At 36.9% G+C, this 17,815-nt stretch overlaps 1 protein-coding gene across 3 annotated transcripts; it reads right to left on the bottom strand.

Moving 5' to 3' along the window:
• Window positions 1-14: 14 nt before the first annotated feature.
• Window positions 15-17,465, bottom strand: LOC109050266 (protein PALS2-like). 3 transcript variants are annotated; one of them, XM_042772340.1, is made up of 14 exons: window positions 17,337-17,465; window positions 14,472-14,548; window positions 13,724-13,825; window positions 11,756-11,874; window positions 10,548-10,700; window positions 10,136-10,285; window positions 9,027-9,254; window positions 7,376-7,507; window positions 7,175-7,271; window positions 6,970-7,041; window positions 5,805-5,966; window positions 5,493-5,695; window positions 3,009-3,137; window positions 15-2,872 (listed from the first exon to the last, which is right to left on the bottom strand). In XM_042772340.1, exons 3-14 carry the CDS (start codon window positions 13,752-13,754, stop codon window positions 2,696-2,698), a joined length of 1,653 nt encoding a protein of 550 aa, XP_042628274.1. In that variant the 5' UTR covers window positions 13,755-13,825; window positions 14,472-14,548; window positions 17,337-17,465; the 3' UTR covers window positions 15-2,695. The 3 variants fall into 3 exon arrangements, with proteins under 3 accessions (XP_042628274.1, XP_042628275.1, XP_042628278.1); XM_042772341.1 differs by lacking the exon at window positions 13,724-13,825; XM_042772344.1 differs by lacking the exons at window positions 13,724-13,825; window positions 14,472-14,548 and having other exon boundaries at window positions 17,337-17,429.
• Window positions 17,466-17,815: the final 350 nt, after the last annotated feature.

The raw sequence follows: 17,815 nt of genomic DNA, 5'->3' as shown, positions 1-17,815 counted from the left end.
AAAAATAAAAAATATTAAGTAAATTGATCCAAAATTAAGATTAATTTATTAGACAGCCATTTAATTTCAGAAAATACAACTCTCTGTATCGCAAAATATAGAATTTTCAAGTGAATATGCAAGCTGGATAAAAATCTGAGTTACAAAGCCTTGAAAAAGACACTGGAGCAAGTCACCAGAGACAGAGGTCCATCACAACATACAACTAGATGACAGGTTATGAATCTGTGAGGACAGGTAGCTTGTGATCATGACACTTGGTCTATATTCCATGTGTGAATGTGATTTTGTGCCTGTGTAAAAGGCATTTAGCTAAAGACAGTTCTGATTCTGTATACTAGCACATAACAAGCAACACAATGACTTAAGCTCATAATTCTGCAATGATAAAATTAAAACAATGATATCAGATGCACTTTATTTTATAGTACATGCACTTACAGTGTACTTAAAGTACTGAGTAATAGAAGGTAACTTGGACTTGAGTTAAGATTAGGTTTACGGGCTGTTCACACAGAACAGGCTTTTGCTTTTAAAAACTAGAGGTGCCGCGCAAATACATCCAAATGCAGAGGTGCAGCGCTGATGAATGGAATAATCAGCCATGGTTGAGCATTTTCAACTTGACCAAAACAAGACACTGAAAAGTAGTGAGATGCATTAATATAAAACAATTAAAAAGCAGCGCAGTTGAACACAAAAACTTATTCTGTGTGAACCGACCCTTAAGCCTAAAGCATACTTCATTATACTGCTGAGTATAGTGTATTTGCAGTACTTTACACAGTTCCTGCATGGGCCTTGTATTTTTTTTGCAGAAATTACTTTGTCCACAAGGTGGCAAAACTGGCCTGGGATTTTGTTTCATGGTCAAAAAAGAAATGAATGACATAGAACAACAAATTACTGGAGAACAACCACCACCCACAATACCAATAACCACTTGTGTGAGGCAGTTAAGAGACAGATGCAACGAATTTAAAAGAAAATAAAGACATTTTTATCAGAATTGGTGCAGACACTGGACAAGAATGAAACTTTCTAGTGTGACTGACACTATTCAAATGCATGATATTTTAAAGGCTGCTAAGCATTCGTGTCAAAACTAAAGTATAGATTTCTACACATTCACTAGGGTATGCGTAGTGAGTGTGATGTAAATTTCGTCATCAGCACAGTACGTGGGAACTATATGCTAGCCAGATTTTTCAAACCATGCATACTCTGTCCAAGTATAAGTCTCTGCAGAACAGTAATGGGTTACCAGATTGGTGGGCGAGGCCAAAACGAGGGGTGTTTTCAACCGCGTTACCTGATTGGCTCACATTACAGTAACTCTGGTGTTTAGGGGTGGGGTCAGGTAAGGGGCATCATTTTCACTGCATTATTTAGAAACATCCACCAATTTGAAAATGTTCACTTTTGTTCTGCAGAGACCTCATACAAACTCTGTGCGTCTGAAATTGTCTGAAATTTGAACTGGAATTTACTTTGCAAACATTAAAAAATTTGGACGTAATACTATTGTTTGCAAATGGTTTCTGGTCCCATCTGATGTTCATAGCATTTTTCCAAGTCAATGGGGACCAATAACTGTTTGGTTACCCAGATTCTTCAAAATATCTTTTTATGTTTAACAAAAGAAAGAAATTCGTACAGGTTGGAACAACGTGAGGGTGAGTAAATGACAATTTTTTGGTGAACTACCCCTTTAAGCTTTTGCATCAAAACTGAAGTATACTCTGGGCTTTAAGGTTAGGTTCAGGATTAGTACGTAGTTACTGTAGTACGTACAAAACAGGACTATAAAATAAAGTGCTACTGTGATAGTTATAAATGTAAAATTTGGCTTACTCCTAGCATTCCTTGAACTGAACTAAAATGAAATCAAAGAGGATAACAGAATGACACTTACGAAGATCTTATTGAGTCAGAAGCTGGATAAACTAAAGCTGCTTAAATAATTTGAAATACTGTAGTGACTGATCTGTATGACCGCATGTTTCAGAAAGATGAGATGTGAGATGAATCCTGCACTGTAAACCAACATTTGTAACACTAAAATTACAGTCCCCTGCTTTAAATACTATAATGCAGCTTATACTTATTTGGAAAATTATTTTTTTAATGACAAGCCATTCAAAAAAAAAAAAAAAATCCTATTTGTTTTTTCCCTCCAACTATTATGGAAGCCCAATTCCGCCACTGAATAAAAAAATAAAACAAGGTAATTGCAACTTTTTATCTCACAATTCAGACTTTTTCTTAGAATTGCGAGTTCATATCTTGCATTACTGACTTTATAACATGCAATTGCGAGAAAAAAAACTCACAATTCTAAATTGCGACTTTATATCTAAAGATACAAATTTAGTTCATATCTCGCGATTCTGAGAAAAAAAAGTCAGAATTGTGAGAATAAAAATCTGCAATTACATTGTTTTATTTTTTATTTAGTGGCGGAAACGGGCTTTCATGAACTATTTAAGTTTAGTCAGTAGAAAAAAAAAAAAAAAAGTAAATAAATAAGTACACTTCCCTTATGTCTGTCGTGACCAGATGGCTAGTGTACATTTGCATAGTGACCGGTGGTCCGTTCAATGTGAACTTGTGTTCTGTGCCGCTGACCTATCATTGTGCCACCGATGATGATGATGATGATGATGATGATGGGGCGTCTGCACCGCTGTACGTCTCAGTAAACCCAGTTCACAGGGACCCACTGTGGTTGTGTGGTCAGCTGCTCCACAGCTTCCTGCAGTTTCTCAAAGGCCTTGTCCAGATTGTCATTAACTATAGTCAGATCAAAGTAGTGATTGTATGCCCGCTTGATCCTGGCACTTTCGTCCACTGTTTTCTTTAGGTCCATTTCCTAAAAAGACAAAAAGAAGAGTCATCAAACTTAATAGTAGCTTCTTAAGAAGCATATCTCAGAGCCTATGGTAACTCTCTAATGTTTCTACATTATTGGAAAAAAAAAAAAAAATCGAGAAAGAAATGAGGCTGACCGTCAGTAGCTTGGTTGTGATCCCAGCATCCACCACAGCTTTGTGCATGGCCCGTAGTGTCTCGAGCTCTGGGGCAGCGATGAAAACCACGAAAGGCATGAACTCTGATGTCTTCAGTACCTTTAGTGCCTGCAGAGCACATTTATCAAATAAATACTTTTTGTTAGTGATGGGAGAAACTAAAGCTTTTTGAAGTTCTGAATCAACTAAACCAAATGTTTCACTGTTCCGCAGCACTCAGTACATTATAACACTGATCCGGGACCATTTAAAAACCACTAGGCGATCATTCTTGAGTTCATCTAGTTGCAAACTCTCTGAATTTTGATACGTTTCACTGTAAAATCATTTTTGGACTGCATTGATGACTTCAGCACACAGGCACACTTATACAGACTATCTATTCATCTTCACCCATACTTTCACATTTATAACATTGTAATTACATAATTACTAAGCTTATCAGTTAAATCAGTGATTTTTTTTAAGCTTTAATGTTTTTATTTTGGTGCTACAATGGATACATTCAAGCAGCCCCCATCTCTGAGAAAAAGCTTACACTGTGCTGTGCTATTAGACCATGCATTCCTAAATTTATCAACTTTTAGGGTGTAGCTTTGTTCGCTTGGTCAAAACAACATTTAGTCCTGGTCCGCTTAGCAATCACACTGGCATTTTAATACAAAACCTGAAGGCAAAGGGATACGTTCACCGATTTCACAACATACAGAACATCCAAAACAATGCTTTCATGTTCCTAGTCTATATATGATGGTATTTTGACCTGCTGAGAACTCGGGAAGAGCTTATAAAATGGAGTCAAAAAAGTGGCAGGAGTCCCTCCATCACACGCACAGACAAAGTTGCGAGGAGACATGGTTCTGATGCCTGTACCAAATTTCGATGGGCAACGTCCCGACTATATAAAAAACAGGTATGCTTGAGCATTCTGTACTTGTTAGGGTCGCATCTTGTGACATCATGTCCTGTTTTTGGTTTGCTTACATCTCTTTGGTCCATGTTACGTTCATTATTTCATTTGAACCACACCAGAATTCAGATGGAAGTGTTCAGAGACAGATCTTTTCCCATTTTCTTGCACAATAGGGCCTTTTGCACCGCTTTATCTCCAGAACTAAATGTACAGTACTGAAGTACTGGGACAATTTTGCGTGAACTGTTTCCAAGTACCATTTAAAGTGTACTAGGACATGACGTAAGCCGGTCGACAGTGATGTCATTTGTGCGCGGCTTTCAACAACGTTAACAAAGAAGAACAACGTTAACAACAGGAGGATGGAGGATGATGTGATCAGAGCTGTGTTTTCATTGTGTCTCGCGGGTTTCACAATAATGGACATGGAATGTCGATGTATATATAAAGCGTTTGAAAGAACGGAAAGGAGGACTAAGAATCTCCAACGACAACTGTCAGTGCTACATTTGTCTGCATTTCAGCATCCGTATATTTATAGCGGTCCGTCATACTTCAAAATAAGTTGACACAATGTTTACAATATGTTACACAGCGTTTTAAAACATGGCGGGTGAGGGCGTTTTCGAATGCGTCTGGCCAATCAATGTCTACTTACGTCACGTGTAGTACCAGTCGTGCTGGTTAGACCCTGCTCCGGAGTAGGAGCTAATTTGGTTCTCGCTACAAAGGCAGTCCGGTACTAAAATTGCACCCAGTTCCTGCGGTGCGAAAACACCCAAAAGTGGGTAGTTCCACAATTAGTTCTGGTACTATGAAAAGCTGCCTGCGGTGCGAAAGGCCCTATTAAGCATTGCATATTTAAGATGCTGTGTAAATTTTTTTTTTTTTACATAAATGCAGTGTCAGGGGTCCTCTAGAACCAGAACTGCAGGGGGTTCGTGAGTTTTGTATTTGTATAATTTGTATACTTTATTAACTTATTTACTATTAAGTCGCCTCAAGAGGAGAATGTACCATTTTCCAAATGCGTGTTACTGATCATACTGGGAATGATTCATCCAGGTATGTTTTTTTTTCACCACTTCTCGCTGGTGGTGTATGCCACACTTCTCCATTAATTTAGTCTGCTTAAACCCCGCCCCTTTCTTACAATCAACTGCAAGCTCACATTCCGCTCTTATTTCATCCAATCAACAAACAATGGATAGAACCAAGTGCCTGTCCTACATTTTTTCCTTTTCCAGTAATAGGTTTCAGTTGGATGTACATCACAATATGGAAGAAAAGATCTGACGCTACTTCCATTTCATTACAGCTTTATAATCTCAGGGATTCTTTAAGTCAATATTTTAGCTCAAAGAGGTTTCACTGACTCACAAGTTTGGGAGTAACATGTAGTTTATGGTAGTAACAGGTAGTTTAGCACATTCTCAACAACAATTAATATGTGAAGACTATGTTCTATTACAGATTTCAATATACAGTACAGTACCAAACCCTAACTTGCTTAAACTGCTTTTTTTTCTGTCATTCACAAAACCACGCACCTGTGGGTTGACGTCCAGTATGCAAGTACGTCCCGTGTGAACTATTTCATGGATGGAGTCGATTTTGGTTCCGTACAGATTGCCGTCATATTCTCCATGCTCAAGGTAGCGACTTGCCTTAATGTCTGTCTCCATCTCCTCCCGGGACACAAAGCAGTACGACTGGCCGTCCTTTTCGTCATCACGTGGATGCCGAGAAGTGACTGAGAAACAGATCAAATTCTGATGAGTGAGACTTTTTATTGGTAAAATGACAAATTTATTAATAATTAATGTAATTATTAACAATATCAATGTTGATTATGGACTCACAAGGTACAGTAGTTCCATATCGCAGTGGGTTCAACACAATCAGGCGGTTCTTGAGGCTTCGGCGGCCCACTCCTTGTGCACCAATCAGCACGAGAGTTTTTCTCTGGAATGGAGGCATCTTTGCTACTTCCTCATAGATCTGTAATTCATGGCGATCAAATTCTATTAGAAAGAGAGAAGTTTTGAAAGTTAATTTAAAAAATAAATAAATAAATAAATACTTACACTACCGTTCAAATTTTGGGGTCAATCAGTTTTTTTGTTTTTAATGAAAAATTAACATTTTTTTGTTTTTGAAAGAAGTCTCTTATGTATGATGGCCGAGAGAATAGTTTTACTAGTAAAAAAAAAAAAAAAAAAAAAAAAAAAAAAAAATTAAATAAACCTACTATAGTTAAACCATGGTAACCACAAATTAACCATGGCTTTGCTACACTTTAACACTAACTATATAGTTTAACTATGGTATTTGTACAACTGTGGTTATATAATCAAATATGCCCAAAAAAAAAAAAAAAAATCACTACACTTTTACTATAATAAAACCATGGTTAATATTTGTAAGTTTACATTTCCATTGTGGTCTGTGCTACTTGCAATGCTTTTTTGTATTTGGTCGCATTGCAAGCATTTGCAGCATGTTTCTGTATTTGGTTGTGTTGCGAGTTTTACGCACCCGTAAACTAATGAAGATGTCTTAATTTGCTGGTGCTTTTTCTATTTGCAAACAGAAAAAGTTGCAGCGCGTTGAGCTCTCTCAGCCTCCGTACTTATGCTCACCAAGGCTGCATTTATTTGATCAAAAGTATTACTACAACTTTTAATATATTTAAAAATGTTATTAATTCCAGTGATGGCATAGCCAAATTTGTTACATGTGTTACATGACCCTTCAGAAATGTTGATTTGGTGATCAAGAAACATTTCTTATTAAGCAGCACAACTCTGAATATAATATTTCTGCGGAACCCTTTATGCATTATTTCCAGGATCATTTGAAGAATAAAAAGTTCAAAAGAACAGTATTTATTTGAAATAGAAACATTAGTGTTACAAAAGATTGCTCACTTTTGATCAATTTAATCTAACCTTGCCAAGTAAAAGAATGGACACCAAACTTTTGAAAGATTAAACATTAATAACAAAGAACCCCTGCAAACCTAACCTGCATTTTTCGCTGTTAAGTACATCATTTTCTTTTTCTTCTTTTTTCCAGTTAATGTCCCGCAGAGGATTCCTAAAACAAACCCACAGGTGGTTCTTTATTGTTTACAGCATAAATGCAATAAGGAAATTTGATATAACCTTAAAATAATTTAATCCATAACTAGACTTAAAATAAAAAAGAAACATTCCTTAAACCTCTGTACCTGATCCATCCACGTCTCTCCTTACAAACGCCTTCCTCTTTTCCTCAAGAAACTGACTGGGGATCAAGCCAGTGCGGCCTCCGTTTATATTACATGCCTAAACAACAACAGAAACTACATAGCTTCAATATGTCAAACATTTCAGCAATTAAAGAAATCAGACCAAAACGAAGATCTGAAAAAAACTCTCATGCTTCTCACTTGCCACCAGTTGGGGTCCTCCTTGTTCACTATATGCAGAATGTCTCCTTTAGAGAAAGCCAGACCCGCCTCTTTACAAGGGATCAGGTTATCTGTGTCAGGATTGTAGCGGAAATGTGGTTTCAGATACACCTGAAGGGCAAAGAAAGTGTTGTTACTCCTGTTTATTAACATCAATTCATTTTAAGCCACTAATTTTAGCCTAAAAATGCAATCATGTCACAGCTCCCAGGCTGACTTTGACATACATGATGACAAATGATGATAAAGCTGGGAAGGTTTTTTACATAAACCATCTAACAATCTGCATTCAGTATTGCTAAGGGGCTATTTCCTCTTTCACATTGTCAATGTCTGTCTATAGAACACTGCAGCTTGCACAGTAACAGACAGCCTATGTTAGTGTGTGTGTTGTAAATGGGCTTCATAGAGAAGGACAGCAGTGTGTTTTCACATGAAATATTTATGGATCCTGGTGGATCTTTATCAGTGATGATTTCCCAACAGTGAACACACAGTGGTCATTCACTGCACATAACCAACTCACCAAGTAAAGTTCAGGTCTAAAGAAGACAGAAGTGTAGGTTTGGCACAAAGAATGGATCCCTGTAAACCCTCGCCCCCCGTGTTTGCTCTTGTGTGAGGTTTTTAAACAGTATTTATTCAAGGAAAGTAGGTGAAGGACATACTTGCTTAGAAGTATGCTCTCAGGGAGTGGGAAAATGGTAACAGGGTTGATGTGACAAAACACTTTAATTAGAAAAAATTGATTGGAGAAAGAAAAAAAAACCCTAAGGTAATTTGAGGATCTATTTCTTTCCAGGATTTCCAGAGTAAAAGTAAGGGTGTGCATGCATTCAACTCCTCCCATCTGCCCTATTTAGCACAGGTGGTGTTATTAATAGGAATACCATGCTCAGTTTCAGCCCGGTGGCATTCTGAGTCACCCAGAGGCCAGGTCTCTCCTTTTTCCTCCTCAAGGACTGTATGAACCCATAAGCCATCAGGAGGTTATACAGCACTAATAGCAGGACTATGTTACAAGAGTGTTTTCTACTCTCAGCATCTGATTATTAGGAAAGATACTAGCAGTTCAGATGAGGATGATCTTCTACATCAAATCCTTGCCATTTCTTTCATCATTTTTTTCCATGAAAAAAATAAATAAATTAAAAATAGTACTTTTGAAAAATATATTATATAGTCATGTTCACTTATTTAATGTCCAGTCATACCAGTAGCATTAAAGAGGAAATCAGATGCCCATTTTTCACAAGTTGGTATGATACTTCATGAAATGTCTGCAACATACTTTGGTTAAAATTCCTCAATTGTCGAGTAAAACAAACAGCTCTGTTCACAGTGAGCCATTACGGTCTCTTTAAATGATAATGCTCACCCCACCCCTCTCTTCACTTGTCTTGTCCACACAAGACAAATGAATATATCCATATATGGCTCAGAGGTGGTCTTATTTAAATAGCTAGCCATCTACATAGAAACCGGCTGCAAATTGAAACAGCTCGCTAAACTGGCTGCATGTTTTCTTTTCAGCTTTTCTGAGCTGGCAGAAATGCCAGACACCTAAATAAATGCAAAAATTAAATCATTTAATCTCACTGGGTTTGCTGTGAATCGGTGGTGTGCTGACCTGTACGGGTGGAGGCGTGTCCCTGTAGCTGGGCAGGATTTTGAGTGTGATGCTTCCATTGCAGTCCCTTAGCATGTCCTGTAAAGCCATGGGGTCTTTGCCCACCTCTCGGCCGTTCACCTCTCGGATGACATCACCTGCGTGCAGCATCCCCTGTCTGTCAATCATGCTGCCATGCAAAACGCGCGCGATGACAAGGTCACCGTCCTCCACCCGGAATGTTACACCCTAAAAGAGACGACACCATGAATCTCAGAAATGCCAGCACAAAGAGTCAGGAAAACCTTTTTTTTCTTCTTTATAGGGCACATTTTAATATAATATAATGTAATGTAATGTAATGTAATGTAATGTAATGTAATATAATATAATATAATATAATATAATATAATATAATATAATAAATAAATGTTATTTTCAGTGGCCTTTAATATATGATACAATCTCTTTACATAAAAATAATAATATTTTGTGGTTTTTAATATAACAAATAATAATAATACAATATCCAATTAAATAATTAAACAAACATTTAAATACAATTAAAATTTTAATTTAATTTAATTAAACATTAAAATTTAAATGCAATTTAAATTATTCAAGGAATAATGTATTATATATTATTATTGTAATTATTTAAGGAACACTATTATATTAACTATTATCTATTATATATAATGTAATATGTAATAGCTACTGGATTATACTAATTAAAAGTCACTGAAAATAACATTATTTATTCATTTATTTACTGTGTATTGCATTATATTATCAATTATATTAAAATCCAGTGAAAAATTTTCAGTGGCTTTTAATATAATATAATGAAATATTTATATTTAACCAGCACTCTGGTGAATTTCTGACCTTGGCAGAGACATTATGACATTTTATTTCACTAGGACCAACTATAGATCTGCTCGAGACTGGTTGGCCTTAGATCTTCCTTGTATAAGAAGGTCTAATTTAACAAATGATCCTAGATCTTGTTAATGCAGACACAAACTTTCCAACGCAGACTAATCAAATGACACTGCATGGATTTGAAACACAAGCTCTGACCGAATGTGGGATCTAATCCTGTGAAACTGAGAACATCTGTCACTCACCAGAGGCTCTCCGTCCTTCTTCTGGATGCTGATCATGCGAACCGTGTCAGCCGGCATGAGGGATGAGCTGGTCATGCTGGTGGAATTGGTGCTGGTGGGAGGAGCTTCATATGACTTAGAGGCCACCTTGTCGTGAGCTTCTAACAGGGACTGAAAATACCAAGAGAATTCAATTCATGTTTAGAGAATAAACAACAAATTACTAAATGAATCATCTTCCCTTTAAAAAAAAACACAAAGACAAAAACTCATTTGTCCAATTTCTCAAGTGTTTAGAGGTGATTTTGCTTCTTTACTACTAAGACAGCAACCGGATTAATAAACAGTCAACGTAATGTCACGTAAGAGGCAGTCAGACAGACACAGACACACACACACACACACACACACACACAACAGAGAGGTTTGGTACCTGGAAGTTGGGTTCCTTCAGGATCTTACAGAGTTCTGCTGCACTTTCATCACGAGTGATCAGACTGCTCATATCAGACAGGATCTCACTCACTAGCTCCACGTTATTACTTTGCACCGCCTCCAGCTTAACGTCCTCCAGTCGCTCATGAGCCTGAGCGAGAGTGGGCGGAGACAATAACTTAAGTATCTTGCCAAGAAACCAATTAATGGATTACGTCTAGATTGATTACGTCTAGCATTAACAAATGCACTGCCAGGTACACTTCAGATGGAAGAGAGTTTTAACAAATGTTAATAATCATTTATTTTATTTAATCATTAAGAATAATAATTTAATCAAGTATCTTGATATAAACTCAATCGTGTATTAGGATATATAAAATTCTAGAAATTAGCCTTAGGAAAAAGTTTTTTTTTTTTTTTGTAATGTTTAAAACGTAAATTATAAATTATAAAAAAGGGAATAAATAATTTGATATGTGGTGGAAATTTTTTTAGACTTTAGATCTAAAGTCTTTAGATCTACATGAAAAAAAACACTGTTAGACAAAGTTAGTGAACAAATAAGTTACAATCAATTTCTCTCTCTCTGTCAGCTTGCTCCCTATCAGGTGACAAGGCAGCGTAATAATCCCCACAACCAATTTGGCACACTTTACGCCAGATGCCCTTCCTGAAGTTAAAATGAATCAAATATATATAAAAAAAACATTATGGACTGAAAACCATGTCACCATAGGATTATTCAGGGGAAACAGACTGCACAAACTGGTCATTAATGCAGATCAAACTGTGTTAGTCATGCGTCCTGGTACTAACTCTTACTATATAATTAACAGACAGAACAGTTACACGGAAAACATGTTTCTTACAATAGTGTTAGCTCCTAATCAAACAAAGTGAAACTCAACCAGTATACCTCACGATCTGAACAATTTCACACAGCTATATTAAGAATAAGAAGAGGCCCCTTGTACATCATATTCTTATGACCTGTGACAAGACAAACAACCCTTGGCCTCACAAATGTGCACACATGTAAACGGGTTTATATTGATATTAGGTGGCAGATATAAGCTCTCTTATTAACTAATAATTAAAATGACTATTTAAAATCTAACAAATTTGAGTATTATGACAGTTGATTACTTGATGTCTCCTAATAGATATCAAACTTAGGATGTTAAAAAAAGTATTAGTTTATACCTTAGCGAGGGAACGAACTATGGGACTCTCCATAATGCCACGGAGGAAGATGAGGTCGATGTCTTTGGCTCCTGTTGAAGGTGGCAGCTCCTTGAGGTTATCCAGCACCTGCTGCATGGCTGAGGGTCACACACAATTTACACTCATCATTAAAATAGATATAATAACCTAGATTGTAATTAAGGTGATTGAGATAAGGGAATTCATAGAATAAAGCATTCTGGCTAAACCAAAACACCAAACTGCAGATACTAACATTATATACTGAAATTTACATGAACTCATGGACGTAGCTAGGCCATTTTTAGGGGGGCTATATATTATATATATTATGTTGTTATTTTTATTTGAAAATTTTACTTTTAATATAATACATTACTAATTACAGTGCAATGAGGCAAATAGGTTTGCATACTTGAGCTAAAGAAAGAGGGTTGTACTAAAAATGTAAACGGTAAAATGTTGTGTTTGTACAGTAAGTGTGTGTGTGTGTGTGTGTGTGTGTGTGAGTGAGCGAGTGAGAGAGATCAGGAAGACTTGTATTCAGTACTCAAATGTTATTCCTATCTATGTAATACAGTGGAATACTGTAATAAGTTTAGTTTACCACCTTACCCTATTAGTCAAAAATAATTTTTTATTTTATTTATATATTTTTTTATTATTTTTTATTAATATACCCTCATTGGGGGCTGAGACCCCCTCAAACGCAAATCTTAGAATCGCCCCTGCATGAACTGCATATCATAGGTCAACAAGCCCATGAGTGCTTAGACCCCGATAATACATTTCAAAAATAGTTTCCACAGCTTGGCTGGTGTGGCAGGAAGTTGATTTTGGATCCTGTTTACAGTCAACACTACACTACCTCCTGCTTTCCAGTAACAGAGAATGACAAAACAAATCCATGTGTTTATTACTGCATCAGAAAGCACTCAGACAATTATAAACAACTTGAGAGCTTCGAAAAGGGCATATTCATCACGAAGTGGTGTAATTTGCATAGTGCAAACATTAACCATTTCCATGGTGAACAAACCCACACAGAGACCTCTCCCACAATCAGGCAACAAACCGCACAACACGGCAGAGAAAATGGTGTCAGCAGAAGCAGCTGAAAGAAAACATGGAGCTGAGGGTCATACATGCAGGACATTAAGCCTCTGAGACGAGCCATTTCATCAGTGCTTTTCTGTCACCTCTCCATCTCCACACTGAGCTGCATGGGTCCCTCTTTATAGAGGCAAGATACATTAGACACTGGTAAAGCTTTGATGATATGGCTAGAAGGACTGAAGAGGTCTTAGCAGTTTCTGACCCATACTTAGAAGCAGCTGTTTGCAAAAGGTCTATCATCTGCAGGCATGAATCACAAATATTTAATTAATATTGAGATAATGATTGTTTAACACGATCACTTAATGACTTTGGAAACATTGTGCATTTACTTAAGTTAAAACAAGACTTATAGTAGATTTCCTTTAAATAGAATACACTTTCAATATAATATTTCAATACAATTTAATTAAATAAATAATAATAACAACATTAAAATAAATAAACATCGTCTTCATTTCACTCTGCTCAGTATGACTCTGGTTTCTGCTTCAATGCAATTTGACCCTCTTTTATGATCTGCCAGGCAAAGTCTGATTGATGGTTTAACTAACAGCACAGCTTTCATCAACAATGATCATTCACATTTGTAGAAAGAACATCGCATGATGAGTTACCAAAGCAATGCTGCCTTATAAAGCTCTGCTAAATATCATCACCTGGTCACTTGTCTAAAGAAATAATTGTGAAGCCATGCCCCTGTGCCATCTCAGTGGATATCACAAATGTCATGCACCAAGTGATCTGTAAAGCATCTCATAAACCTGTAAGAGGCTCTAAGGCAGAGCCAAACTCTGCAGAACACCAGCCCTCCAGGACCGAGTTTGAAGACCCCTGCTCTAAGGTGCTTACCTGTGCCAGACTTGGCATTGGCAACGGTCATTATTCCTATATCGCAGAGCAAGCTCACGGCTAAGACAAAATTTGTCTTCAATAGCAATGAGAACCATGCACCTGGGGACAGGAAGAAGCAGGTCCACATCAGAATGTTTATTCACTCCATCACTCTGTGCTCGTTTTCCATTTTCATTGAAAACACAATGAAAAAGTCAAACGGTTATGATAAAAACACATCAGAGAAATTTTAACCATGCAGTGTCAGTGTCACAGTGCATGTGATTCATCCATTTAAGTAGTCTTAGAAATCTTGTGTCACTGAAACCTTTTAGAAGACCCTTAAACTATGAGTGAGGTGAATTCAAGAGAAAAGGACTTTACCCACAAACAAACCATCTTTACACACAACAGTGCATCCACATGATCAGAGACACACGATCAAAGATATTCTACCAGCAAAACCTGGATCTGTTTCTGTCGATTGCTGATTATAGCTTCAACAAACACCACAATCCTACGATACGTGTGTTTATACAGAGAAGCACATACTAGAGGTTTTGTGTAGAAACAAGCAAAACTCTCAGCTGTACTTTAGCAATGGCAAAAACATTTAATTCAGCATCTCTGGATATTATAATAGCACCCACTATCATTTGAGGAAATGTGGCATGAGTATTTTATTTTCATACACGTCAATCCAGCACAGAAAGGATAATATTCTGACAACAGAATATAACACTACATGCTACATGTAATGACTCACCTGCAAAATGAATTTCAGTGCAGTTCACAGACCCTCTGCTCACCCTCTTCTCATCTGGAGCTCATGGAGACAAAAACCTGTGAGAGGACAGATTTCCAACATCATTAAAAACTTCAAAAGCCCACCTGTCAGTGGGCCTACATGAAACAATGCACCAAGACTATATTAGGAAAAAATGAGCAGACAGCTAAATGCAAGCAACAACAACAATCCCTTTATTTAAAAAGTTCCTCTGAAAGTAATAAAACACACTTCAGCATGATCACAGAGAATGGTTTGTCCACTTCGCTTTTAACATGCGTTTAGGAAGAACACATATTTTAGGGAAGTAAAATCAAACTGAGATACACTACCATTCAAAAGTTAGGGGTCAGTATATTAATAGAGCAAATTCATAATTCAGCAGGGATACATTCAATTAACAGTAAAAGTGACTAAAGAATGTTATTGTTACATAAGATGTATATTACAAATAAATGCTGTAGGCTACTTCTGAACTTTCTATTCCTCAAAGAAACCTGAAAAATAAATGTATCATGGTTTCCACAAAAAAATATTTAGCAGCACAGCTGTTTTCAACATTGATAAATATTTCTTGAGCACCAAATCATCATAGTAAAATGTTTTCATGTGACACTGAAGACTGAATGTGAGAATTTAGCTTTGCCATCACAGAAATAATTCACATTTATAATAATATAGTGATAATTGCTGTTTTTACTGTAATTTTAATCAATTAAAAGCAGTTAAAAAAATATTTTCAAGTCCAATACAATGCATATCCATTTCAAGGCTCTGACTGCTTAAGGAAGAAGAAAAATACTATGATTGTGGCGGCAGGTGAATACAACAGATTAAGAATAAGTGTGGAAGTTTGATCTGATTGGGAGTCATTACGAGATCAAGACAGCAGCCTTCATGTCTCACTTCACAGGGGGTAATTTTGTATGACGCCACAAGAATCCAAAAGAAACTACAAAGTCACATATTATGTTTCAATCACTCCATCTAACACCACTATTAATTGGAAAAAGGCTAAAGTTCTTAGGAGTCTAATGTTGAAGCCCATCACTGTTGCACAACTCTCAGTACACTAGTAATTTAAGGCGAGCAGAGTAATCACATGCTGCCGACTCTGTCTTGTGTGATTTGCTGTGAACCACTGTACATGACGTGTGGTTGCACAGTCTGCTGTAGAAGACTATGTTCACACTAATAACTTGAGGCCAAAAGGCTGGGAAAAAACGTAACTAGGCCAAGGTGTTTCAAAGTGGAGGAGCATGTAAGAGAAGCATACATTTAACACAAGATAAATAAATAACATGAAATGTTTCTTCAAACTGTTACATTTCAAACTAACTGCAAACACCACCATGCATTAACTAACAGAAGAGGTGGTGAATGACACTTCTGACAGCTCAGTCACCTAAGACCAGAGCTACAGTTTTTTAAAAAAGGAAATGAAAAAAAAAATTAAAAACATTTTTAACCTGAAAAAAATTAATTTGATGATGAAAATACAGTTAAATTGTGAAATATTATTACAATTTAAAACAAATCTTCTGTATTTTATTACATTTTAAATTGTAATTGATTTGTTTGATGTAAAATTTTCAGCAGACATCTCTCCAGAATGATCCTTCAGAAATCATTTTAATATGCTGATTTGATGCTCAAGAAACATTTCTTCTTATCATCATTACAGCTTGTGCTGCTAAATATTTAGTGGAAACCATGATACTTTTATTCTTTGTAAAAGTATTTACTGCCACTTGTGATCAACTTAATGCATCCTTGCTGAATACAATTATTAATAATTGAAGTATTGATTTCTTAAACTGCAGCACCCAAACTTAATATAAATAAAAAATAAAAATAAATAAATAAAAAAAAACCATCAATGGTCCCTAAAATAAAATAGCAAGTAATGTCTCAGACCTCACCATGTTTTAATATAAACATCAATATGGCCTTTTGGTTTCTGCTCTTCCTGAAATGTGATGTTCAAAAACATAACTACATGGTTTCCTTGAAGGTGGAAAATAGGTGTAATCATCATCATGAGTCAGACAACAAACAAATCCGAGCTGTGCATGATTCAGTGATTTTCCCCTTGATTTGCTAATAAACTATGGTAACTCTACAGGTTGAGAAACAGTTAAAGGGCTAAACATGCTTGGCTGCTCGTGCATGTTTGAGATTTAGATATATACGTATATGCAGATGATATGCACTTGTACTGTGTGTTGTAAATGAGTTATAACGCCACAAAGGCCAGTGACCGTCTTGAATCGAGCTGCTCTCATTTGTTACAGGCAAGTTAACTCGCTCGCGCACTCTAGCCACAGATGTCTGTCCTGGCAATGGCACATTTTATTCAGATACTGTTTCAGTTCATGTAACCTGCAATTTGTTAACGCTTCCAGTCACGCTGGACCGCGCGTAACATTACGCAGTAGATTTTCATGCTGGCAACACAAGCGCACGAGTGGCCCATTCAACTTCACGGAAACGCGCAGCGCGCGGGACGCCCGCAGCACATTGCGCGCGCTGTGTTAATACAGCTTTTACAAACCTGCCTCGTTTTCTCCTACGTTGTAAAGTTAACAGTATGCGTTCGGTCGGTTCGTTTCGCAGTTCTTTCATTCATAGCTTGAACTGGCTGCAACAGTTAGCTTTAACCGCGTAGCGCTAGCAGCAATCAGCTGTTTATTATTAGACGGCTAACTGGATTTAGCTGGTTAGCGCTCCAATCAAAAGTGTCCCCAGTGTGAGACAGCTTTATAGACAGCCACGTGTAGAGCCCTGCTCACACAAACACCCAAATCTACAATGCCCAAAACAGTCACAGTCCTCAAGACTTACCTCACTGAACCCCCTGGGTGGACCTGCGTCCCGGTGAGAAATTTAAAGCCCCATGAATTTCCCAAGCAGACAGAACGAGACACTTATCCTCTCTACGGCTCTGTGTCAGTCAAAACATTCGGACCTGCCCCTTTGGTCGACGCCCGTGTGGAATAACCAATCAGATGCAAGCGATTCGAAAGGACACGCCCACTGACCGTAAGCCGTTACGCATGTGCGACTCATTTGTGAAAAATGTGAGACGATTATTTTCTCCTCCACATTACTTCCTCAGGGTGTGTATGACCACGCAACAGTGTTTAATATGTATGAATGTTATGACATAAATAATTTTAAATATTTCATTTAGAACCCCCCTTATAAAGAATCTATTAGGGAGCTAGGAGTTTGGACAATAACTGTTTAACAAAAATAAAAACATAGCTTTCATCGTCATTAAATATTATGTTTGCAATAAAAGGAACACACTTTAAGCTATG

The sequence above is a fragment of the Cyprinus carpio genome, chromosome A16 (assembly GCF_018340385.1).
Source record: "Cyprinus carpio isolate SPL01 chromosome A16, ASM1834038v1, whole genome shotgun sequence".
Taxonomy (NCBI): domain Eukaryota; kingdom Metazoa; phylum Chordata; class Actinopteri; order Cypriniformes; family Cyprinidae; genus Cyprinus; species Cyprinus carpio.
Note: the sequence above shows the minus strand (reverse complement) of the source record. Positions and strands in the feature narration are given on the sequence as shown.